The sequence below is a fragment of the Eptesicus fuscus genome, chromosome 11, assembly GCF_027574615.1.
Source record: "Eptesicus fuscus isolate TK198812 chromosome 11, DD_ASM_mEF_20220401, whole genome shotgun sequence".
In the NCBI taxonomy this organism is placed as follows: Eukaryota; Metazoa; Chordata; class Mammalia; order Chiroptera; family Vespertilionidae; genus Eptesicus; species Eptesicus fuscus.
In genome coordinates this window covers 29115916-29142678 of record NC_072483.1, presented here as the reverse complement: position 1 = coordinate 29142678, position 26763 = coordinate 29115916, and the positions used below count along the sequence as shown (strand labels likewise).

At 36.5% G+C, this 26763-nt stretch overlaps 1 protein-coding gene across 6 annotated transcripts in view; it reads right to left on the bottom strand.

Annotated features, from left to right (window-relative positions):
* The window catches only part of ACVR2A (activin A receptor type 2A), a 93538-nt gene that overhangs the window by 14190 nt on the left and 52585 nt on the right, over positions 1-26763 (bottom strand). For 4 of the 6 annotated variants that reach the window (XR_008557453.1, XR_008557454.1, XM_054723218.1 and 1 more), the window contains exons 2-6: positions 25170-25377; positions 19907-20016; positions 19563-19717; positions 5022-5165; positions 264-407 (exon numbers count right to left, since the gene is read on the bottom strand). Coding sequence is in view for 4 of the 6 variants with exons in the window: in XM_054723218.1 (XP_054579193.1) it covers positions 264-407; positions 5022-5165; positions 19563-19717; positions 19907-20016; positions 25170-25377 (761 nt within the window). In the remaining 2 variants the exon portion in view is untranslated. The remainder of the gene's footprint in view (positions 1-263; positions 408-5021; positions 5166-19562; positions 19718-19906; positions 20017-25169; positions 25378-26763) is intronic. The other 2 variants (XM_054723219.1, XM_054723220.1) reach the window with 2 other exon arrangements.

Here is a 26763-nt window from a genome sequence, read left to right as displayed (position 1 = left end):
CCCCACTGGTGCACGAACCTCTAGTACTAAAATAATTATTTGTAAGAGAGGTAATTGCAGCACAAGATATCAGGGACAAAAGACTGGTTAACTAGAGGGTTAGGTAAAAGAGTTGCTATCTTTAATAGATATTACTTATATATATTAACCTAGTAGAATATACTATTCCCAGAAAAAATACACTATTCCCAGAAATGTGTAACCAACATTAGGTAGGTAAACCAACCCTGACTTTACTGAGTTAAAACAGAAAGTAGTTTTACCTTTTCATGAAATGCTGTGATTAGCCAAAGATCCACATCAACACTGGTGCCTCGTTTTTCTGCACCAATGAACTGTAATATATTCTCATGCTTCATTCCAGGCAAACTGTAGACTTCATATTCATTTTGCCATGACTGTTTGTCCTACAGTCAAAAAGGAAGAATAGTAAGAGTGCAAAGAATAGAGGCAATAAACCATATCTAAAAAAAAAGTTACTCAAGTTCTAAGGCAAAAAAATTAAAAATAAAACATAACTATTAAAAGATTCACCAGTTTTGATTTTTAATAAAAGCACTCTCTGACAACAGGTAAGAGTTCCATACCAAATGTCTGCCCTCCCCTATTCCCTCAAAACACACTTTTCTGTGTTTCCAGTTTGTAAACACAGGAGTTGCTCAGAAGTGCTCAACTTCAGTATCTAACCTTGGACACATTCTACTTACAAGTTAGCACTACAGTGTAATTTCACCATGGTGTGAAGTTACTTGTGTTACTATTCAGAATAATCTCCCTGGGAGATGAAATTCAGGTAGAAAGACTTCATCTAATTAGGAAAAAATATTTTAAAGAATCTCTATATATAAAAGGCTAATATGCTAAGTGTCTGACCATTCGACCAGTTGCTATGACACACACTGACCACCAGGGGATAGACGCTCTGATCGGTAAGTTAGCTTGCTGCTGGGGTCCGCCGATCGAGACTGGGCGAGACAGCCCCAACTGATCCCGAACAGGACTGGGCAAGATGGGCCAGACACACCCTGGAGCCCTCTTATGGGCCCTCCCCGGCCCTGAACGTGCACCGGTGGGGTCCCTCGGCCTGGCATGCGCCCTCTTGCAATCCAGGACCCCTCAGGGGATGTCGGAGAGCTGGTTTTGGCCCTAACCCCGTAGACCAGGCCAACAGACCCCACCGGTGCATGAATCCATGCACTGGGCCTCTAGTAACATAATATTAAACACTAGAGGACTGGTGCATGAAATTTGTACACTTGGGGGGGTGGTCCCTCAGCATGGCCCGCACCCTCTCGCAGTCCAGGAGCCCTCAGGGGATGTCCAACTGCCACGGAGGTGGGAGAAGCTCCTGCCATTGCTGCTGTGCTCGCCAGCTGTGAGCCCAGCTTCTGGCTGAGCAGCACTCCCCCTGTGCAAGCACACTGACCACCAGTGGACAGCTCCTGCATTGAGCATCTGCCCCCTGGTGGTCAGTGCGCATCATAGCAAATGGTCATTCCACCATTGTCGCTTTGCATATTACCCTTTTATTATATATGATTCTTAACAAAATGCTTCTAATACCCTATAAAGCCAACAAGAGCACAATGGAGTATATTTATGCAATAAAATAGTTTAAAATACAATATTCTCATTTGTGCCTGCAAGTGATCCATGCCCACTACATATCAAATTATAAAATATTTAGTTTCCATCCACAATGAAAGGATAATAAAAGCAGAAGGCATGACTGCATAATAGTTAGGGACCCTCTGGATCCAAACTATCTGAGACCTTTGGCAAGTTAATAATCATTAGCAAAATGAGGACTGTGCACAGGTCGGCGGGGGGAGGTCCCTCAGCCCGGCCTGTGCTCTCTCGCAATCCAGGACCCCTCGGGGGATGTCGGGCCTAAACCGTCAGTCGGACATCCCTCTCGCAATCTGGGATGCTGCATGCACCAGTGACCATACTTTTCATACAGGTGAAAGGCATCTTGCTGTTGTATGGGCAGCTACATTTTTTTGCCCTGATTATAAAAAGTAGTACATAACATGATCCTTCTGGGGCAGTAGTGGCATTTTCCCCATCTTGTGGGTGGAAAAAGTGAAGCAGAGAGAAGTTAAGTAATTGGCTTTGTCACACAGTTGTAAGTGTCAGAATCAGGGCTGACCACAAAATGTGCAAGCCAGAGTCTATACATGTCATCACTGCATCATCCCGTTTCTTCAGGGTTAAAGTAGCCTTGCCAGATTTTAATTTAAATCTAAGAGACTGTTCCCAATATATAGGGTAGGGTCCCTAAGCCTGGCCGGCGATCAGGGCCATCTGTGGGGCAAGTGGTGGGGCGATCAGAAGGGGCCCCCACTGGCACCTCCCTTGGCTGGTGGCCTGGCAACGCCTGCTCGCCGACCAGCCTCATCCCCCAATCCCCCTGCCGCCCACTCACCAGCCCCGTCACCCTGCCACCAATGGCAGGGCGATTGGGGAGTGGCGCTGTCCGCTTGCTGGCAGGCCCCCCCCCCCCAATCACACCGCTGCCGCTGGTTGCCTCTCTCTGCCCGCAGGCACCCGCCTTGGCTGGCCTGGCGCTGCCCGCTCGCCGGCCCCTCCCACCACTGACCGGTCATTCCATAGGTCATTCTGCCATTCAGTCGATTTGCATATTAGGGTTTTATATAAATAGACTAGAGGCCTGGTGCACAAAATTCATGCACGGGGGTTGGGGGGTGTCCCTCAGCCCGGCCTGCACCCTCCACAATCTGGGATCCCTCGAAAGATGTTCTACTGCCGGTACAGGGATCGGGCCTAAACTGGCAGTCGGACATCCCTCTCATAATCCGGGACTGCTGGCTCCTAACTGCTCACCTGCCTGCCTGCCTGCCTGCCTGCCTGATTGCCCCTAACCACTCTGCCTGCAGGCCTGCTCACTCCCAACTGCCCCCCCCGCCCCGTTGGCCTGCTTACCCCCACCTTCCCTGCCCACTGGCCTGCTCACCCCCATTGCCCCCCTGCTGGCCTGCTCACTCCAAACTGCCCCCCAGCTGTCCTGATCACCTTCAACTTACCCCCACTGATGGCCTACTCGCCCCCAACTAAAACCCCTGCTGGTCTGCTTACCCCCAACGGCCCCACCCCCCACCAGCCTGATCACCCACAACTGCCCTCCCCTCTTGGCCTCTAACAGCCTCTACCTCAGCCCTGCCACCCTGGCTTTGTCCAGAAGAACGTCTGGAAGGTCTCCTGGAAGGTCTCCCAGTCTAATTAGCATATTACCCTTTTATTAGTATAGATAGAGGCCTGGAGCACGGGTGGGGGCTGGCTGGTTTGCCCTGAAGGGTATCCCGGATCAGGGTAGGGGTCCTGCAGGGGTGCCTGGCCAGCCTGGGTAAGGGGCTGATGGCTCCCAGCCCCTCCTTTTTTTTTTTATTTTATTTTATTGATTTTTACAGAGAGGAAGGGAGAGGGATAGAGAGTTAGAAACATCGATGAGAGAGAAACATTGATCAGCTGCCTCCTGCACACCCCCTGCCGGGGCTGTGCCCGCAACCAATGTACATGCCCTTGACCGGAATCGAACCTGGGACCCTTCAGTCCGCAGACCGACGCTCTATCCACTGAGCCAAACCGGTTTTGGCAATTTTTATTTTTTTCAGTGCCTCCTTGAGCGGAGGCCAGGGCCAGCTGGAAGCAGGTATCTGGGATTTATTTATCTTCTATAATTGAAACTTTGTAGCCTTGAGTGGAGGCCAGGGCTGGCCAGGGTGGGCAGGAAGCTTGGCTTCCTCCACCGCCAGGGGCAACCCAAGCCTCCTGCTGGCTCCAGCTCCATGGCCGCCGCCATCTTAGTTGGGTTAATTTGCATACTCGCTCCTGATTGGCTGGTGGGTGTAGCAGAGTGATGGTTAATTTGCATGTTTCTCTTTTATTAGTGTAGATATGTATATTGTGTGTTGTATTATATGTATGGATAATAGATGGACACATATTAGTACTCATATATGTAAAACACCTCTACCTGACACAATAGAAGCATCAAATAAAATATTAGCTACTATTATTATTAATCTTACATTAATATCACCCAAATATTTGTGAATCTTGGCACAACAGAACAGACTTTTCCTCTGAGAACTAAACTATATAGTATCTGCAATTCTACCAAAAAGAATAGTAATAAACTTTTTCATAGACTCTAAGAAATAAGCTTTAGAAGAGTCAAGAAGGCTAAAATCCAGGTATATTACAACAAAGAAGTTGATTATATTGTAACTTTGGAATAAGGAAGATCTACTGTCTAGGTGCAGTGGTGAAGCCAGCATCATCCAACCCAGCCAGGATTGCAATACCATGCATGGCTTTAGCCACAGGGGTGTAGACACGAGAGAAAGGGAAAAGGAATCATCACAGATCTATACCACAGTCATTCTCAATGGAACAAAACAAAACAGAAGATATCTTAGGGCTGCATTAGATCAGGGTTTTATGAGGTCAGCCCCTTTAAAAAAAAAATTTCAACAGTAAACCAATTATTTGCAGTGTTGATTAACTGCCTCTGAAAATTCAACAAGCAATATCTGAAGCTATTAACACTCAAAATAGGACAAAAATGAATAAGTTTGATAACATACTTCCAAATGGCAATTCTGAAACAAAGCACATTACTCTTTCATTCTTCTATTCGCTTTTTTTCCTGATTATGTCAATGGTATATTAAAAGTTAACCACCCAGACATTAATTAAATTTTTATTAGAATCTTCATCTTCACTTTGCATTTCTTTAGAATTTTTAGTGGCAAAAGATCTCCTATACGTTCATTTATTTTAATTCCACCACTCCAAAAAAACATAATGACTAGTGTACCATTAATTCCATTTCTCAGATGAGAAGGCAGACTTAACAAGGCGAACCGCTTTCCCTAGTACCACAAGAACCACCTTGAAACATATGGCTTGTATTTTCAAACTGGAGTTACAAAGACCAAGCCAGTTGCAACCTTTTAAAAGTATGTGTGCAGATTAGAAAACTATAATAAGCATACCTGTATTGGAAATATTTTCACAGCTACATATTCATTGAGCAACTGGGCTTTCCAGACACAACCAAATCTTCCCCTTGCTTTCACTTCTAGTAACTGCAGTGGCTTCAAACCTAGTAATGGAGAAGGTGGGGGTGGTCCTGGGTCCTATAGATAAATAACAATAACAATATTAAAAAGCAGCACTTGATACATATCTCTCTAAATGTAAGGGGAAAGGTTGAGTATACTGAGGAATCAATTGACAGAAACGGTAAACACATACAAATGACATTAACTTCAATCTTGCCCAAACTGAGTTCTCAAGCATTCCTAATTATCTATAGTAATCAGAAGGCAAGCAACTTGAATTAAGAGTTCTCAGAAGAACATTTGGCAATATTGCTATGTATGTATAGTGGAGAAAAAGATCTAAAATCTTTTTGATGCACTGTCACTAATTTTCCTGACTAAGACTTTCTGTGGCCTCTAGGATACCAACAGTATTTCTACAGTTTCATCCAGGTTGATACTTCCTTACAGAATGAGGATTCAAAAAGTACCAGAAACAGCAAATTATGGCTGTGTCTCAAAGAAAACTTGTCCTCAAAATCCACTACTTTCCCCAATTGCTCTTTAAAACGTTTCTTCAATTAATCTCAGAAATACCCACAGTGATTCTCAAATGCTAAGCACATAAAAGAAATGTCAGTTAACGTTGCTATAGCCCAACTGTTCCATTCATTCTAATGTTTCTACCTATTAACAATTCACCCTTTGCTTATAATTATTTCCCAAAATTGATCTGAGATAAAAAATTATTAGTGTTCTGGGACTGACTGGCAATGAAAGTGCAAATAATAATCAAGAAAGTGAGTGGTCATCCTGGTAGGTGATACAGACTTTAGGTAAAAGAAAGAGAAGTGAGTGTACCGCTATAGTTAACTTTTTTAAATGGAGTAAATACAAATAGGAGTATAGCATTTACAAAGGATAAGGGAATCCTCCCTATACAGACTGGAGTAGCAACCCTTCACTGAAAGTATTTTATCAGTTCAATATTTGCAAGGAAAAAAAGACATAGGAAGCCTTTTGGAAAGTTTCCAGAAGAAAAAAAAAAGTAATAAAAGTATTTGAAGGGCTGCATAATGAGTATTATAGGGAGCAACTAAAATTTCTGTGACTACAGCAACAGACATTATGACACTGGTGGCACATAAGACACGTGGAAATAGTATGTCACCCCTATATTGATGCACCTCTCTCTGCCTCCTCCCCTTTCGTAAAAAGAAAAGATCTCCTCCTCTTCTAATGCCTCAAGACTGTTAGTGCTCCCTTCAGGCATTATTCAGCCCACCAGTGCCACTAGAGATTTTAAAAAGTTAGCCTCTACATTAGAAGAACCCTTAAGAATAGAAACATTGCAAGGTATTAAAGAGAAAAAAACATGTAATTTCAACTAAAGTAGAGAATCTTTTACAAAACGGTTTCAGAATTCCTATTTTTTAAAACAGTAAGATAACTACAAGATTTCCTGTGACTCATTTCAACCACAGGTATTTATTTTTTTAAATGTCTACAGAAGTTGTTTTTCCATCACATATTCAAAACATGAAAGGTTAGCAAAGCTGAAGAGTATTTTTGTTTAACAGGGACGAATCCAGGAAGTCAGATATAAATCTCATAGACGTATGCCCCTAAAGTTATTATCTTCAGTAGGAGAGGACACAAGGATCTCTGGAAAGGTTTTAGTAAAACTTAACCCTCCCTACCTCATTCTCTGACTGATCATTTAAACTCTTAGATTCTACTGCTAAGAGTTTGTTACTTATGTGAATGTGGAGTCAGGAAGGGAAAAAAAAAAAAAAGTTGAAAACTACTCTTCTAGAGGCAAAGAACTCAGTGCTGAAAATCCAAGAATTATTGGATAAATGCATAAAAGAAAATTTATGCTAACTAACTGAAAAAGTTCAATTTGAAAAACTTAAAGTAACTAAAAAATTAATGTCAATGATTTCCCCTCCTTTAGAGGTAAATTAGAAAACTTGAATTTTCAAAGCTGGAATGCCAAAAACTAAAATATACAGATAAGGGCTGAAAGCTGAAGGAAAAATAACCAGATAAAGGGTAACATGGCTCTAAATTTAAACACTATGACTTTTAATAACTTATATATAAATTAACTGATAATGTCTCTGGATAACATACATTGCCCATTCTCAGTTCTAGAGTACCATCTACCTGGAAATGATGTCCATAAAACAGGATTTGGATTACTTAATTCACAAATCAAATTAAGAATATGTCAGCAGTACAAAACATGATTTAACATAACATTAATCTTAATTTTAGGAAACATAATAAATTTTAATGTCTGTGCTTAGAAATAAAATAATTGAGTGTTTTCCAAATGCAAAGATAAACTTCAAAGTTCCCAGGTTTCCAAGGTTCTGTTTAACAAGTTTCTAAGCTACCATTATTTCATTGATAAATCTTAGATAATTCTCGTAATGATATTACCATTATATCATAGCCTGAAAACATAACCACTGTCAAAATTACTTATAAGTAAAAAGCTTAAAAAAGAACACTGGCCAATTTTCAAAGGGGGATAAAAAGGTCTTCAAAGGTACATTCCTATAGAGCATCAAATAAGAAATATTGTTTATAAATAACATCCTATAATACTTAAAAGGCTGGGTTAAAAAACCAGTACCTATAATAGGTACCACTATCTGAAATCTATAACATCAATCAATCAACATATCTTTTGCTTTTTCAGTGAAAAATCAGTAGTAGAATGTTCTTCTGTTTCATAATTTTAAGTTCTTTATTAAGCTTTAACTGAATCTCTAATATTATAAGAGATTTTCAGTTTATTAACATCATTATACTAATTTACCCACACAAAAAACAATGCTCTATTCTAGAAATAAAGATTTATACCTTTAAAGTATATGAATACCTGGGAAGACTAATTCAGACTTAAACTTCAAAATGACAGCAACATTGTAATGTTATCTGTAAAATAGGAATTTGCCCTGCCATGCAGAAAAACTCCTTTCAGGTGGGAACAGCTATGAGGACTGCAGAATTCCTAAAAAATCTCCCTTAGTCTCTGGTTGTTTTGCAGTATCCATACTATTTTTGCAGTTTAAAAGATACACATTAGAACATGGCTCTGATTACATCCCTTCTTTACCCATTTGTATGTGAAAATTATGGCATCGTGAGACATCATGTTATGAAACAACAAATGACTACAGCTGGAAAAAGTGCCTCCCACCCCAACACAATAACACTGCTATAACCAATACCTGAATACATTGTTCAAAGTAAGAACTGCAAAGAAGTTTGTGATCATTTTACTTATTCTGAATTCTCCAGATGAAGGCTGAACTCTAATTAAAGTTTTAAACTACCACACAGCAAAAAATCAAGTTATACTTCACTAGCTAGTCCATTTGCTATAGATGTCAAAGATGAAAGAAACTACCTGAAAATATAGATTTCACATTGAAAGATAATGGATTCAACCAGAAAGTCAGCCCCTGTCAAAGGTGAGGACATGCTGACATTTAAGCTAATGATGTTATATAAAAATTAACCAATACAAAGATTTTAAGACTAAAAATCGTGCCATTAGGTGTTAACTTCTAATCAACTAAAACAGTTGTATCTACATTCCACCTCAGATAAGTATAAATATTGTTAACAATCCATTAAAACCAAAAACTATTACTATGGCAAATCAATCATGTTTTCAATACCAAAAGTAGAAAAAAAAACTTCATAACATAAATGTATAAACTATAAAGGATGCACAATAAAGCAGTAACAAATAATCTAAGAACAAAATGTTTAGTATGCATCCACAAAAAAGTTCCACAACCATAAAACAAACATCAATGCATCTTACCTCTATCATTATATGAAAGGCGTGCTTGTGAAGAAAAAACACAGGCAAAAGAAATTACGATTTATATCCAGAATGAAATGAAAAATGACACATCAGTTACAAAAGTGAAGGAAGAAGGACAATGATTTAGCTTTTTAAAAATTGGCAATGATCCACTGTATAATATTTCTAAAACGAGACTTGGGAACACTTTCCTTATAAAACAAAGGAAAGTAATATTTAAAAAAACAAACTGGGACATTACCTATCAGACATTACCTATCAGATAGATGACTGTTGTATAACCCCGAGTTACCTGATTGGATGGACTTCAAGCCAGTAAATAAACTAAGCCAAATCTTAAATAACTGTTACTTATTTTTCTAAGAAGTTATAGTGTCTTAACTATAAGAATACAAAAAGTAATTTAATTGAGAAGAAATGCATTGGAATTGACTTCTGGACACCAGAGGGCAGTATTGCCTTTAACAACATTTGTAGGAGCAGCACTATATAGCTCAGACCACACTCTCAGACAGTTATCTTCAGAATCTCTAGAATCTCTTACTTCCTGAACTGCTGCACATCCCTTTCATCGAAGGCAGTAGAAGCATAACAGTGAGACAGAAAATTGTTTCCGGTGCCAATGTGAATGTGTGCAACAATACAATAGGGTAAAAAAAAAGAAGAAAAGGGAAGACTAAGAAGGTCAGAATTAAATAGAAAGAGTGACAGACCAGGCCTACTACTATTCTACTTCCCTAGCCACAGCAACAGTAAAGAATTCAAGCAGTGGTGGCCCTGAGAACAAGTATCCATACATACTTTTCAATCTGAGGACACTCATAGAGAACAAGATTTTCAATGCCTTAGTCATCACAAAAGAGGTAAGGGCCCAAATTTAAAATTAAGAGAAATACTGTCACCAGTGTAAAGGAAGGCTATGAATCCCTCCAATCACTGATCATATTCTCCAGTTTCCAATATTTCTACAGAGAAAAAGAGCAACAACGAAAAAAGATTTGACAGCTCATTTATCTATACCAGTTGCTTAACTAGATTTTTGCCTTCTTAATTTTTTCCTGTGACAATTCAGGATTATTTATAATTCATCTAAAAGGCTTAGCTAATCCTACTACTAAAACATCTTATCAGTACTCCAGAGTAAAATTCATTCCTTGTAAGAAATACATGCCTTTATTGGCTTAACTAATCCTACTATTAAAACATCTTATCAGTACTCCAGAGTAAAATTCATTCCTTGTAAGAAATACATGCCACATGAATAACTAGACTATAGCTTCCCAAGGTTTAAGCATCTCTCAGGTTTTGTTTCCATACAGGTGCTTTCAGAGATAAAGATGCCACTGTAATAACATTGTGCAAGCAGGTGCCATTCATGAACCTTACCAAAAAGTATAAACTTATTCAATGTACACATTAGAATAAACTATAGAATGATGCAAACTAAACAAGAGACACCAAGAACAAGCCTCAATGTATCAACAATGTTATAAAATAAAAGGGTCCAAACAGAATCCAAAAAAATAGATTCACCAAAATACATAAATATATAGAAAGGAACCAAACAAAACAGCCTGGATTCACAACATGGAAAATGGAACTTGAATGTCACTAACTCTAACTGGAGATAGCAGTGAAAACCAAATAAGCACATTAATGTCAAATAATTAGGTTTGCTGAATAAAATTCTTTTAAAAAAGACTACCTTAAGGGGAAAAAAATTAACTGTCAAACATCGGAAAGGAATGAACAGTACTTCTCTATGATTCAACAAATCTTTACTGAGTGCCTAGTTTGTGCCAGGCACTGACTATCCAGGCTCTGGTGATGCTTACTATAGTGTAGGTAAAAAAGACTAAACTAATCAAAGATTACACTCATAAATGAATAATTATAAAGAACAAGAAAAAGGAATTCAGTATCTTGAGCACCTGTAAGGAGAAACCTGACTTAAACTGGCAAATTAAATAAGAGAAGATCTTCCTGAGAAGAGGATCCTTGAGAAATGGAATAAGTATTAGAGCTAGGAAGATAAGAGAGAGCATTATGCTAAGCGAAATAAGCCAATTATAGAAAGATAAATATCACACGATCTCACTCATTTATGGAATATAAACTGATGAACAAAAACAGATCCAGAGACAGAGAAGCATTGATCAGACCGTCAAACCTCAGAGGGAAGGTAGGGGAGGGTGGGGGTAAGGGGGAGAGATCAACCAAAGGACTTGTATGCATGCATATAAGCCTAACCAATGGACACAGACACCAGGGGGGTGAAAGCATGAGTGGGGGGTGGCGAAAGATAAGGACACATATATAATACCTTAATCAATAAGGAGAAAGGGGGAAAAAAAGATAAGGTACAAAAACAACATTAGGACCCATCCTACATTTCTGACTTGCGCAACCAAATGGTTATTGGTTCCATTTACTGAGAAACAGGTTTGAGAGAGAGCACTATCCTTGAATGTTAAGTGCTTAGAGACATCTAGGTGGAGACATTTAGTAGCCAGTTAGATATACAAAACTGGAATACAAAGAAATCTTCCTAGAAATAGGGATTTAGGTTCATTTACATACTATAAATATATGATATATAATATACATTTTCCCCTACTCAAAAACTTCTTAGAACTATCAAGAATTAAGAAGCCCCTACCCAAGTATTTGAAAACTGATAAATTCTAAATTTATCTCCTTAGTCATCTAATTATCTTACATTCTAAGAAACTTTAAAATCGCTAATTATAAAAAGACTATTGCCAAGTAGATAGAAATAGAATCTATAAAGAAATAACACAGTGTGTGTATGAGGACAAATGTTTCTGAGCTAAGGAAAGCAAGACATTATACATTAACAGATTCAATAATAAGGATACTGTCAAATGCACAGCCATGATTCCAATCCAAATAGAGTTTCAAAATTCTTGTGATATATCAGCTCCTACTTCCTACAGTTTCTCTCATCTAATCCTTCTGAAAGCAAAGCAAAAACAGACCAAGGTGGATGAAATTAGAATTCTGAACACGTTCCCTAAGAAGTTGTTAGTTCCTTAGGGTAGCCAGCCCTGAGGTTAAAAGTCTGAAAGAGATGTAGGGATGCCCATTCTCCTTTTGGTTACTGCTCAGTAGCATCAGATTTTACTGGTATGAAAATTTTTTTGTTCATTTCAGCACGTGTATTCTGCAAGTTAGGCTGAAAAAAGAAAAAGGACCATGCTATACATTAATATATTGTGATATGGTAAAGTGGTTATGTTTATCTTTAAGTCTACATATGCTCACTATAAAAACTTTTTAAAATGTAATTTATGTACTCTGATCCTTACCCTCACCCTAGTTTAGTTTTTTATGAACCCCACATTATTTACAGAAATAAGCCATTAAATTAAAATTAATTCAATGTATTTAATCCTTGGATATAAATGCACAAGCATTTTTGCCAATAAGCAAACTGACTCTAGGCCAACTTATTTACCTACCTTTGTCTTGTTTTTCTTATTCTATAAAATGGATTTAAAATAGGACCTAAATCAGGCGTCCTCAAACTACGGCCTATGGGCCACATGCGGGTGTTTTTGCCGTTTTGTTTTTTTACTTCAAAATAAGATATGTGCAGTGTGCATAGGAATTTGTTCATAGTTTTTTTTTAAACTATAGTCCGGCCCTCCAACGGTCTGAGGGACAGTGAACTGGCCCCCTGTTTAAAAAGTTTGAGGACCCCTGACCCTAATCATGGGATGTTGAAAGATTAAATGAGTTCATCTTAAGTGCTCTGTATAGTACTTGAGTCAAAATGAAATCTTTTATTACACTAAATTAATCTCAAAGTATTGTCATGTACCTACAATGGTTTCAATGACAATGATTCATTTTGAGTACAATTTTGAAGTTGTTATTTTGTTAGCAATAATAGCTAACACTTATTGAGGACTTAACATTAATTGAGCACCCCAGATGTGGCTCTTCTCCTAATCACTACAGAGCTAGAATCAGGTATTTCTCCTTTCCTCTATCATTGCCCAAAGTTATTGAAGCAACTCCCTTCTTACTCTCTATATACTTCATTTCCAAACTGTAAAGTTAAACAACCAATCAACCAACCTACTTTTCGTTCATCTACGTATTAACTGTGGGCTCCAAAAGGGCTACTAGCAAGGACTGTCCTGGTGCTACTTACCACTGCACATCCAGCATAGTGCCTGGCACACGATGGGCCCTCAAGCATGAGGTGAGTGGTTAAACAAAAAACAAAACAAACAAACTTGCATACCTCCCAGCCTATCTGATATGAACAGCTTTCACTAATAAACAAACTTTTTTTTCATTTTTATAATCTCAAGTTAATAGAAAAAGGTTTGACAGCAATGAAGTAGCTAGGAGTGAAGAAACAGATCCAGGATGAGGTCCTGGAAATAAAGAATAGAGAGAAAAGCAAACTTACTTCTTCCTATCTACCATCGCCTTGCCAGGCAAGGAGGAATAATGTCCTCTGGTCTACACGCATCAGGCCCATTTGTAAATTGGCAGACTGGGTTCTCCAAAGGCCAAAGAAAAACTGAACTCAACATTTTTTAATTTAAATGAAAGTCAGTCTTAGAAACAAGGTGCTTTGATTTTAATGTGTAGCTTTAACTTACTTTAAGCTTTTGATACAGCGTTTTTTTTTTCTTTCCCCTTCTTCCCTTCCCTTCCTTTTGCTTTTGAACACAGGATTTCATCCAATCTCCAAGTGGGCCTATCTGTGTATATGTAAGTGAAATAGCTTACATATGCCTAATGAGAGTAATTTTTTTTCAAGATGCATGTCTATGGATAATTTATGACACTTTTTCCACAATTAGTATAGAAGTATATATAAAAGTAAGTTGTAATTTAGGTTACCAATATAAAAACAATCACACACAAAGGTGGAACACAGAAGGAAGAGACATTTGTAATAGCCCTGTACTACTTCTAAAGCATGTACCCCCCCCAAATATATATATATATATATATCTTCAAGCATAAAACAACAGCATTATATAATCATATTTTAAGCATACTAAAATAATAAAGTGAAAACATTGTGGAATGTAGGTTCCTGCTCTTATCAGAAACCTAACACAAACTCTAAGCGAATAATACAACAAATTTTGGTATTTTAAGAGCACACATTAAAGTTCCACTACATTTCATCTAAAAACAACATCATTTAATCAGAATGAGATCGATTAGAAGTACTGAGCTGAAAAGCTGTCCTTAGTATACATCGTGGAATAAGATTTTACAGTTTAAAAAATAGGGGGGAAAGCATATACTCAAACAAATGAGATTCAAGGTGTCAAAGGATATACACCAGCCTGTTAGAATTGGTTATTTCAGAAAACTGATTAAAAAAAGAGAGGAAGAACAAATGATTTTTGCCCCTTTTTTTGGGGGGTGGGGGGGACACACAGACTTTTATCTATATAATTTGTCTTGTTACAAGTAAGCACTTATTTTAAATAGAAGACAATTTTTAAAAGAGAAAGCAAGAGATATAGAAAAAGCAAGAGATGTGTTCATAAACTCCAAGCATTTAGTAAGCAGTCAATCTATTTCAAGATATGCTTCTATGGATGTAATATTTATTTTGCAGGTATTACTTAATATTAGCATATAAAATACTTAATGAGATTTAGTAAATGCCCCATACATCCTCCCAAATAAAGAAGGAACATACTTCCCTAAACTGCCTTGTTTGAATGATGATATGCTGCCCCTTTCAGTATCTTATTAACTTTAAATGAGTACATATATAGATTCATGTTCAACAGGGAAATCCTACAAAGCATTTCAAAGATGGCTTGGTTTCTCAGTGCACAGTAATTTGACATAGCATGAAAGGACAACCTATGATTACTTTAATATTAAGGTCAATTGGATTATTCTGTGTGCCCAACTAGGTATCTCAAACATGTGAAAGCTTTTAGTCCTTATCAGACCAAAACCTAGACAAAAATGTCATGACATAAGAACTGAAGAGATCAATGTCATTTAAAAAGTATTAATGTTACAATACTATAGTGCTGTTTATATAGCCTCTAAAAATTTAACAAGAAGCTAACTTCTTATCTTGTTAAAGGCAGGTTAATTTCTAGTCCCTAAAATGCATTTTCTTATCAAGTGGTATTTTTTATCAGCACAAATAAAGATCTTATAAGCAAGAAACTTAAGCTCACATATGATTATGAAAGTGATGAAAATAGTTTTATTGAAACCACATTAAGACTTCTTAATAATAGAGTGAATGCATCAATTCCATCACATTCATGACTCACTGACACTAGAAAAACCAGTTCATGATCAGTTTACTCACTAAAGATTATTAAAAGGCTCTTTTTACATGTGGAAAGACAGTTTCAACACAGGCAAAAGAAAAGTGATATAGGTGATAGAAATTAAAAGAATGCTTTAAGATTGTGATTAAATAAAGAATTGAATAATGGCATTCTCATAAAAGCCTGGAAGACTTCAACTTATTTTATCCCTAAGAAATACGGCCTTAAGATTCATCTTAAAGCAAAGCCCTAGAGCAACTAAATGTTTATTAAATGAATCCCTGGGCATAGTGCATTATCATCTTAGTATAACTCTAAATACAATAAAGTCAATTTAGCAATTCATCACTTACAGAATAGTTATTACATGCAAATACTGTGTGAGATACAGTAGTGATACAAACACACGTTATCTTCAAGGAGCTTAAGATCAAGTGTGAGAATGACACATATACAAATGACTAGAGCGTTTCTCAACCGGGTCACTCATCTGCATCACAGAAAACTGAAACTGACTTGAGCACTATTTTCTCAATTCCCTCAAGGAAGGCACATAACTAATACCATTCTAGATGGATATGATGGATGGCTTAGGTTGCATTAGGAGAAAAAGGCAGACAAAGTGTAGAAGACCACACGTTATGCTCCAAACTTTGTATATTTTGTACTGATCGTTTGAAAACTCTCAAATAGCTTTAAAGCACTGAAGTAACATAATCAGACAAGTATTCTACAGCATTAGTACAGATGAAGAGAGAAAACTGGAAGCAAGAAGACCAGCTACAAGATTATAGAAATAATCTTAGCACTGGATGCCATAATGTCCTGAACTACAATAGGATCAGAAGGGATGAACAGTGAATGGACAGAGCCAAGAGTAGGAGAAGCACTTGTCTCCGAGGCTTTCATTCAGGATGACTGGGAAGACAGTGATACCATGAAACAATGTCACATAGTAGTAGCTTAGCAAGAAGATGTATGTTGATATCTCAGTTCTCCAGTATATCCCATAGGATTGATCTTTTTTTTTTCCCCAAGGAGAATAAAAGATCAGATCAATGAATGAGCACAGTATATGTAACTTTATCAGCACATATTTTTGCTCTGTTGAGAATCCCTGTAAATCTTCAAGTATAGTTCTTACTGTAGGAATGACTCATCAATAAGTATCATCATGAAAAGATATCACCACTAACATCTTACAACAGAGCAGTTAATCCACAAACCAGCCTTTAGCCAAAGCTCTAAGGAAAAGTTTCCCTAAGAAAATGAATGACAAATTTTACATCATTGTCTAAAAGTTTTAAAGAATTTAGAGAAAGAATGGTCTAGAAATCCACAACAAGCATGTAAGATATTTTTCTAACTGGTCTTGTAATTAAACTTGGAATATGGGGACATGAATATGGGATGAAATACAGAAGTCACTTTAAGATTTCAAATGTGTAGCATGTCTCCTCTACCTACTTCTCTCCCTCAAAAAAGTCTTGAATACCAAGTAGGTACTGGCACTACCAACTCAGACACACAAGAATCTTTACCTACAACCCAATCAAAGTTCATAAACCCTATTCTAAAATGTGTTAAAATTTTTTAATGGAAAACATGAATATGACGTTTATTTTTCCTTTTGTCCTATTAGAGATGATGTGATCATGTTATTGCTCATTTTTATTGTTTTATTGCTTGTTATTCAACATCCCAAAGTAGGAAAATAAAATGGCCTATAGAATGATTCTGAGATGGCAGGAATGTTTAGAATTATCTGAAACCCCTGAGGCAACTGTTCTGTGGAAAATGAGAAACAGAACAGCGTAAGCAATAAGAGCAAAGCTTTAGTTGTCGGAGTCCTTGGTTTAGATTCCAGCTCCAATAGTTGTGAGCTTTGCTATGTCTCAATTTCTTTATCTATAAAGTAGGGATTAAACTATATAAACAATCCTGTGAGTAAAATCAAATCAGTGCTTTCCATACCTGGCTGTCACCAAAATCACCTGGAAAACTTATTAGAAACATAATATCCTAAGCCCCATTCTATACTTTTAGGGGTGTGGTTCAGGAATTTTTATTTTTAAACCAAAATTCATCGTGATATTCTAAAAATGATCTTCATATACCAGTCACAAGTTGGAAATCATGGAGGGAAAGTTATATATCTTATATAGTTTTATGTATTCTTATCTAAATTATGTATTTCTACATATACATAACTTACCAGTATTCTGATACACTCTAAATGTTCAATAAATGCTTGATGTAATTTTCAGTAATTATTTTTAAATAGATAAAACTGAGTATTTTGTAACAAGATGGCCCCTAAGTCATCTTGCAGAACTAGTTTACATAATTTTCTCACCCAAAATGAGACTGAAAGAGTGGTACTACAATTTCTGAGATGCTGTGAAGTTGACACAAGAGAAATACCACACTGATGACAATGCTCCTTTTCCACAGCACAGTTTATGACAGAAGGAAAGCATAACATCAGGCATGTCTTTTATTTTTCATAACAAAGGTTGACCATTCCAGATCATTCCATCAAAAACCTTCCAACTCATTCCTTATTTTTCAGTAATTCATACAATTTATTCAAATTCACCACAGAACAATGCAAGTATAAATAAATGAGTACAATAACATTAACCATGGCAACAAATATCTAAAACCCACAGAGATGAATACTATTAAAGATACCTGGCTCTTAGTTATTTATGAATAATAACTGCATCTTTCCTTAAACCTTGGAATTAATTAGCATTTCTAAAGTAGCCTAATATATTATATCAAGCCCTTTTAAAAAAATGTTCAACCATACTTTCCTATCAACATTGTATATAAATCAATATTATCTATAAGATTACATTATTATTCTTATAGTTTTACTAAGAAACAACAAAGTTGTTTTTAAATATAGTTTCCAGTTAGTTTCTATCACACCACAAATGTAAGTAAGGTACATTTGGACACCACTATAATAATAAAGATAAATGCTCTCTCTTCTAAATTTAGGTATTTATTATTAAAATAGTTACCACCAACAGAAGATAAAGTGTATCATCCTATGGCCTTATGGATTAAACTACATCTATTTACTGGACACTAACATTTTTTTATTATAAAATACTTTTTAGGGATTATTTTATATTGACTCACAACTTGATTACTAATGTCTAAAAGTTTAAATATTTCAGCTGTACAAAATAGTGTGTTTACCTAATTGAACCAAGTATTTAACCTCAGGTTTATTCCTCCATATACACATTTTACAAAGATTATGGGGATCAATGATCTAATGCTAACAGATTGCAGCAAGTACTGAGAAAGAAATATGTTATGTAAATAAAGCTTAAAGAGAAGAAGTTGTTTTGGTCATTAAATTATAGGGCTTTACCATTTTCTTCTATCGAGTTTAACCATTAATCCTACTGTGTTAGAGAAACAAAGTTAAACAAAGAGATCCAGAGGCTGAGGTAATCTGATCTTAAGAGTTAAAACAGTAAAAACTAGAGTTTAAAAATGTCTCAAGCAAATATAACCAAAAGTTATCACCTTTGCTCAGCCTGTAGAATATCAACTATTTATAAGTCCTTATAAAGCACTGGACAAGAGCCAACTGTCTACATGATAGAGAATGAGGAAAATTTCATGCATTTAATCTGGCTACCCACCACAGCTATATTTTCAGACATATTCTGGCTCAGAGAAGTGAGAATCAAGGACATTAAAAAAAAGGTTTTTTTTATTTTGCAAACAAAAATATATTTGGAACTGCCAACAATACATGATGAGAAATTCCCCCAAACAACATTTTTAGTGATATATCTTCCTGAAGCCTTTGTGAAACCTCTCTTTTCCACATTTTCCTGGTTACCTTAAGGGGTCCCTATCCATGGTTAGAAGGATATTTTGGCAAGTAGTCTTAAAAAAAGGCACAAAAATTTGGGAATGGAGGAGAGAATAGAAGGGGGAAAAAAGGGTTGTTTTCCTTTCTCCATCATCAGTTACATCATAATAAACAAAGCAGGGTGAATCTCACACTGTAAAGTATTATAATGACAAGAAAAACAGGAATGGGGAAACCCTTCAATCTAGTCTACTCAACACTTAAGTGAGAAAAGTTCAGGAGATAGCAAATTAGTAAGTTTGCAAAATTAGCTATATTTTTCCATGATAAAAAATATTTAATCGCTTCTCGGCCTTTTGGCTAAGATCAAGTGTAAAAATATTCAAAAATTAACTCTAAAGGAAAATGAATTGTAACAAACTGGTGGATTTTATCACAGTAATACTCCTTTAAAATATGCAAGTTAAAACAGCACTAAGTATGAGACAATAACTTACTTGAGTAGGAACAAGTACAGGAGGGTAGGCCATCTTATGATGTCTATACACCCAAAATGCACAGATAACGATCCCTGCAATTAACATAAGTGGCACCAAGGAGTAGAGCAAGATGTTGTAATAGGGTGGCTTAGGTGTAACTGGATTCGAAGTAGCTGTGGAAAGGGAAGGAAAAGAACAATTCAGATTTGGTCTACAAAATTCTATAGTAAGTATTTATTGTAGGATCAAATTTTAAGAGAAAAATAAAAGTAGGAGAGGTAGGAGTAAATTATTCTATTAACACGAATATACTTCGTTTTCCATCTACTAAACAGACCTAGGTATTTTCCCTGTAAACTTACGCTGTGTGACTTCCATCTCCGGAAAATAAGAAAACCTTTCATTACACATATTGCCCTCACAGCAACAAAAATATACTTCAGGGCTGTCTTTTTTCTCTATACAATCAGTCCTGCAAACAAAGAAAAATAATGAAAATCAACATTATTATACTGAATCTACAACAGGTTTTTTTCTCAAGTTCTTCTCAGAGATAAAATACTAAGTCATTTATAGTCAACTTTAAGATTTTTATTAATATCCAATGATCAATTCTTAAAATTCAAAACTGTTCTTGGAATCCTGTTACTAAATCAGAATAAAATAAACAGCCGATTTTATAACAATCACTTTGGCTCATTGAGACTATTGCTTTAACTCGGTTTTTAATGATCAATCTAAATCAACCATCTTTCTGTTGTTTAATTATTAGAAAACTGAAAGAGGAACCTAAGCCAATGAAGAAATTTAGTCTAGTAGTGCTTTTTCTCACAAGAAATATAGCTTTCCCATTTCAGGAATACAAACACTGAACACTATATATAAAACTATATCTGTGTACATATAAATACGTATGTATACATTCAAATACACCAATACAAAGTGATGCAAGTTCATTCCTCACAGTAGAATATATCTCAATATTAGAGACCAAATCAGGCCTTGGGAATTAAGTGCCTTTTTTTGTAGTAGCAGATTTAAATACCCTGAACACAATGAACAGGCTTAAGATAAGCAACAAGAACAATATGTAACAACAAACATAGAACCTAGTAAATCAAAAACTGATTCAAGTTAGGTTGATCTGGAGGGGAAGGCGGAGGCAGCCTTCTATAGAGAACCTAAGTTACTGAAAAGATCAGAAACTAGCCTGTAGAACAAATCGTAATCAATCACTAAGAAACAGCTATACAGTAGTTCCCCCCACCTATCCACAGGGGAAAAGTTTCAAGACCCCAGGGGATGCTTGAAACCGAGGATAGTGCTGAACCCTACATACACTGTTTTTTCCTATATATTCATACCTATGATACAGTTTAATTTATAAGTTAGGCACAATATGAGGTTAACAACAATAACTAACAAATAAAATAGAACAATTATAACAATATACTATAATAGAAGTTATATAATAGTGGTCTCTCTCTCTCTCTCTCTCTCTCTCTCTCTCTCTCTCTCTCTCTCTCTGATAATCAAAACACCTAAGTGACTAATGAGCAGGTAACATATACAACCTGCATACACTGAACAAAAGGATGATTCCAGTTGTGGGTAGGACAGCACGAGATTTCTTTACAACACTCAAAACTGTGCACAATATCAAGTTATTTCTGGAATTTTCCATTCAATATTTTGGGGCCCAAAAATGACACTCTTAACTCCCATAGGTAACTGAAACCACGGAAAGCAGCCCCAGCTGGTTTGCTTCAGTGGATAGAGCGTCGGCCTGCAGACAGAAGGGTCCCAGGTTCAATTCCGATCAAGGGCACATGCACAGGTTGCAGGCTCGATCCCCAGTAGGGGCATGCAGGAGGCAGCAGATCAATGATTCTCTCTCATCATTGATGTTTCTATCTCTCTCTCACTCTCCCTTCCTCTCTGAAATCAATAAAAATATATTAAAAAACAAAGCAAAACTGCAGCTAAGGAAGGACCACTGTACCTATTCTTTCTTTTTAAAAAAATCAAACATTTAAATATTGCTAACAAACATCAGGCAGATTTAAAGACATGTTACAAATAAATTGAACTTTAAGGATGACTATTAAAATAATAGGTTAAATTTAACTTTATAATGAAAAGCCCAAGATATTTCAGGTAGAATGCAGTCTTTAAAAAATCTAACTTTAAAATGTAATTGATACCAACATCTATTTAGTAGAAAGTATAAGATAAATGAAAGCTAAATTTTTAACAATTTAGCAAAAGAATTATATATATATATACATACATACATACATACACATATATATATAAATAAATTTAATATTTAGTATTTAGAACCATGCCTCAAATTATGGGAAGTAAATTAACCTAGCTTAATTACTTTTTGCCATCCAATTTCATTTTCCTTTTCATTACTCTTTTCCTCCATACTTTGACATTTCTTTAATCTTCTTTTCCTTTCTCCTACTTTTCTTATTATCCTTATTATCTGTTTTTTAATCAAATTCGGAGCATAAAAACAAAATTTCACATACTTTTAAGTTAGCATCTAATCCCTAGAAACAGAGTTGGTACAGTAATTATCCCTGTAAGAACAAGCATTTGCACTGAACAACCCGCACCCCATTATCAAGCCAAGTTTAACCTCCACCAATACTGGTTTTAGATGAGAAGCACAGTATCTTTTTATTACAAAAAGCACACACACAAAAAAACACCAAAAATCCTTGATATCAACTAATTAATGAAAGATAGTTTTGGATAAAGATGATTTCCAAATCTCTTCCCCCCAACTTCTTTCTACCTACCTTTTAAAAAAAAATAAAATTGATACATAATTAACATATAACATTGTATATTTTTCAGGTATGAAACATAATCTATAATAATAAAAGCCTAAGCAACCATCGCAATCTAATCGACGACCGAATAGGCTGCGTGGAGCGACCAGGCCAGCAGTGGGGTTAGTGAGGGATGACCAAATGACTGAGCAGCAGGCTGTGTGGGGCAACCAGGCCAGCAGGGGGGTTAGTGAGGGGCAACCAAACGACTGAGCAGCAGGCTGCGTGGGGCAACCAAACTACCGAACAGCAGGCTGCGTGGGGCAACCAGGCAGGCGGGGGAGGCAGTTGGGGGCAATCAGGCTGGCAGACAGAGGCAGTTAGGGGTGATCAGGCCAGTAGGGGGGCAGTTAGGGGCAACCAGCCGGCAAGGGGGGCAGTGAGGGGCGATCAGGCCAGCAGGCAAAGGCAGTTAGGGGTGATCAGGCCGGCAGGGGGGCAGTTAGGGGTGATCAGGCTGACAGGGGGGGCAGTTAGGGGCCATCAGGCTGGCAGGCAGGTGAGCGGTTAGGAGCCAGCGGTCCAGGATTGTGAGAGGGATGTCTGACTGCTGGTTTAGGCCCAATCCCCGGGATCGGGCCTAAACCGGCAGTCAGACATCCCCCAAGGGGTCCCGGATTGGAGAGGGTGCAGGCTGGGCTGAGGGGACCCTCCCCCCCCCCAATGCACGAATTTCGTGCACTGGGCTTCTAGTAATATATTTGTAGAGACTGTGAAATGATCACCACAATAAGGTTAGTTAACATCCATCACCACAGCGATACAAATTTTTTCCATGTGATGAGAACTTTTAAGATCTACCCTCTTTGCAACTTTCAAATACACAATGCAATATTTTTAACTATAGTCACCATGCTGTACATTACATGCCAGGACTAATTTGTTTTATAACTGGAAGTTTGCACCATTTCTCCCCTTTCACCTATTTCACCCCCCCTCCCTCTCAGCCTCTTACAACCACGCTGTATCTATGAATTTTGGTTTGTCTTTTTGATTCATATATAAATGACATCATATGGTTTTTTTTTTCTCTGACTTATTTCACTTAGCATAATGCCATTAAGATTTATCCATGTAGTTTCAAATAGCAAGATTTCCTTCTTTTTATGGCTGACTTACATGCATACAATAGAATATTATATGTTTTATATATTACATATTATATATATTATGCATGTAATATATATTTTAATGACATACACTTTCTTTACCTGTTCATCTATCAGTGGACAATTATACTGCTTCCACATCTTCCTATTATAAATAATGCTACAATAAACATAAAGGTGCATGTATCTTTTTCAGTTGGTGTTTTCATTTTTGGATAAATATCCAGAAGTAGAATTGCTGAAATGTAAGGTAGTTCAACTTTTAATTTTTTTTAGGAACCTCTATACTGTTTTCTTAGTGGCCCTACTTACCTTCCATAATAGCAAATATTATTTAATAATCACCTCTTCTAATAGAAAGGCTAATAATTGAAATGCAGCTTAAATATATAATTATAGAGAAATAATCCCTTGAAAACTCACAGATTTGGAAGTATATCGTAAATAATACATATACACCAAAGTAACTATTTTAATAAAAAGTAGAGCTAATTCAATTTGTATGGTCTTATTCAATGCATTTTGCTATTATCACATATAGCCAATCAACCACAGAAGAGAAACCTAAAAGCGAAGAGGAAGTATCTAGTGTCCCATGAGTATATCAGTTTTTGGCTCCAAAAAGTCTGGTTATCTAGGACTTTGCAGCCTCTGCCAGTCATCAGCACCCACCCACCATGAAAAAATCCAGGCAGTTTAATTGATCAGCCCAAAATCTATGGGACTCCTCACAGAAAGATCACTGACAGTCAATTACATGTCCACTGTATTTCATTGTCAATATAGAATAAAACAATTTAAACAAGATCTTTTAAATAAAATGTAGTTTTCTATGAGGACTGTGTTAGTTCTGATGTCATTCTGAACATCAAGTTAAAATGTCTCTTGGGATAAAGAACAAAGGCCTACTTTGCAAGAAAAAAAAAGGAAAAAATGTAGTAAAATCAATTTCTTCCACATACATAAAAAAGAAACCTAAAAGCAAATTAAATACTATGATTAAGTTTCCATCTCCTTGAGAATAGATTTTCAACAGATATATTCCCTTTTAAAGCAATTTTAAAAATCCTTTTTCCTTAAATTTGTCATTTAAAAACACACACATTTATAATCCTAACAATATAAGGAAAGAAATAGTTCTCATCTATATTTCTCACTACTTGGTCATTTATTCAAAGTATATCAAAGATAAAATATAAACATGTCACATTTATTTTATTACTTAAAATACATATCTTGTCATTAAAGAATCTCTATATATAAAAGCCTAATATGCTAAATGTCTGACAGAGAGTTGACCAACCAGTTGCTATGATGTTCACTGACCACCAGGGGGAAGATGCTCCGACCAGTAGGTTATCTTGCTGCTGGGGTCCGGCTGATCGGGACTGGGTGAGACAGGGCTGGACACACCTGGGAGCCCTCTCACAGTCCCTCCCCAGCCACCGGCCCCAATTGGGACTGGGCGAGACGACCCTGACCAGCCCGATCGCCAGCCAGGCAGAGGGACCCCACCCATGCACAAATTTGTGCACCAGGCCTCTAGCGTTGTAATGGGTCTTCATAATCCCATGGTTACAAAAAAAGAAATAAAGTGAAAAATACATGCATTGATCTTTCCCTTTTAAAAATTATCCCATGCTATCATAAAAAAGGAAATGTTTCCTTACCTGTCATAGCAGTTGATATCATCCAGCCAACAACCTTGCTTCACTATTTCAATGGAACCAGAAATATTCTTCCAGGTAGCAAAACAATGTCTCCGTTTATCTTTGTCACCATAACAGAGTTCAACACCAGTTCGATTGGTTTTATCTCTTTCCCAATTAGCATTATAGAAAATACACTCCTGAGTTTCTGATCTACCAAGTATAGCACCTATAAGATAATAAAACAACAACTTAATGTAACTGCATTCGCTCTTAAAATAAAAGATTGTCTCCCAATATACTATCTTCAGATCTTCTGAAAATGTCAATAATTTACTATCTTCCTAGTGTTATAACATTAGGCATAGGTTCCCAGGTCAATCACTGCATTTTAAGTATAATAAACATAATAATAAGAAAGTGAGTACATATATCACAAGATTTCTCTGGAAAAGACCAGTTTCACTTTACTAAAGAATGTCCTTGATGAAAAGCAGTAAAATTTTTCATTTTATTAAATCTTACCCTTTGAGTAGAGTTCAATATTCTGTGTGACAAAATAGGAACTAAGGCACTTCTGCTGCCTCAAGAAAAAGCCCTTGCATGATTGAGTTGTGAAATAAACCAACCATGGTTATCTCAGACATGGATATCTGGTAAAGTCTCAAAAGTGAATCAAGTAAACCAGTTACTTCAAGAAAAACAACTGACAGTATGCATCAAAAATTTGAGTTTTCACACAAAATTAATAATTTTTGAAAATCTGTATCCACCACCATTAATTAGCATGACACCTTCCCAACACATAAAGGACTTTCTGATGAAACCAGTGATATTAACAAATGTTACATTTAAATATTGAATAACGAAATGTGCCAATATTTAAAAGGTCTATATAATTCAGAAAACCAATGCTTTTCAAATGAATTATGTGTTATGTTACAAAAGCATTCAAGGGGAAAAATCTATTCAATGTTCAAGATAGCCCAATACAGTTTAATGGTACAGAGGACAAGAAGTTCATTAATGGTTTCAGATTTTTCACTGTAACTAACTTTAGAGAAATTATCTTTTGTGTTACATGGGAAAGCAAGGAAACAGAAATACCCAAAATAATTCTGAAAAAAAGGTACCAAAGAGAATTCATACAACCTGATTTGAAGACTTACTATAAAGCTTCAGCAATTATGACAGTGCAATTTTAGTTAGAAAACAGACACATGCACCAGTAAGACAAATAAAGAATCCAGAAATAGACCCACACATATATGACCAATTGATATACAGCCAATAAATGTCACTAGAGAAAACAGTCTTTTCAACAACTGATGCTAGAACAATTAGACATCTATATGCGAAAAACAAAAATGATCTCAACTCATCTCTCACTCCATATGCAAAAATTAATTCTAAACAAATCATAGACCTAAAACTATGAAATTTCTAAAAAAGAACAGATGGAAAATCTTTGTGACCCTACCTTGTTTCCACATCTGATTCAATTTCTGTAATTCCATAATTAATATTATGAATGATTTCATAGTTTTATAATTCACACTCAGCCCATTTATAGTAAATCAGTAAGTCTAGTCAAGGAATCCAGCATCAGACTTAA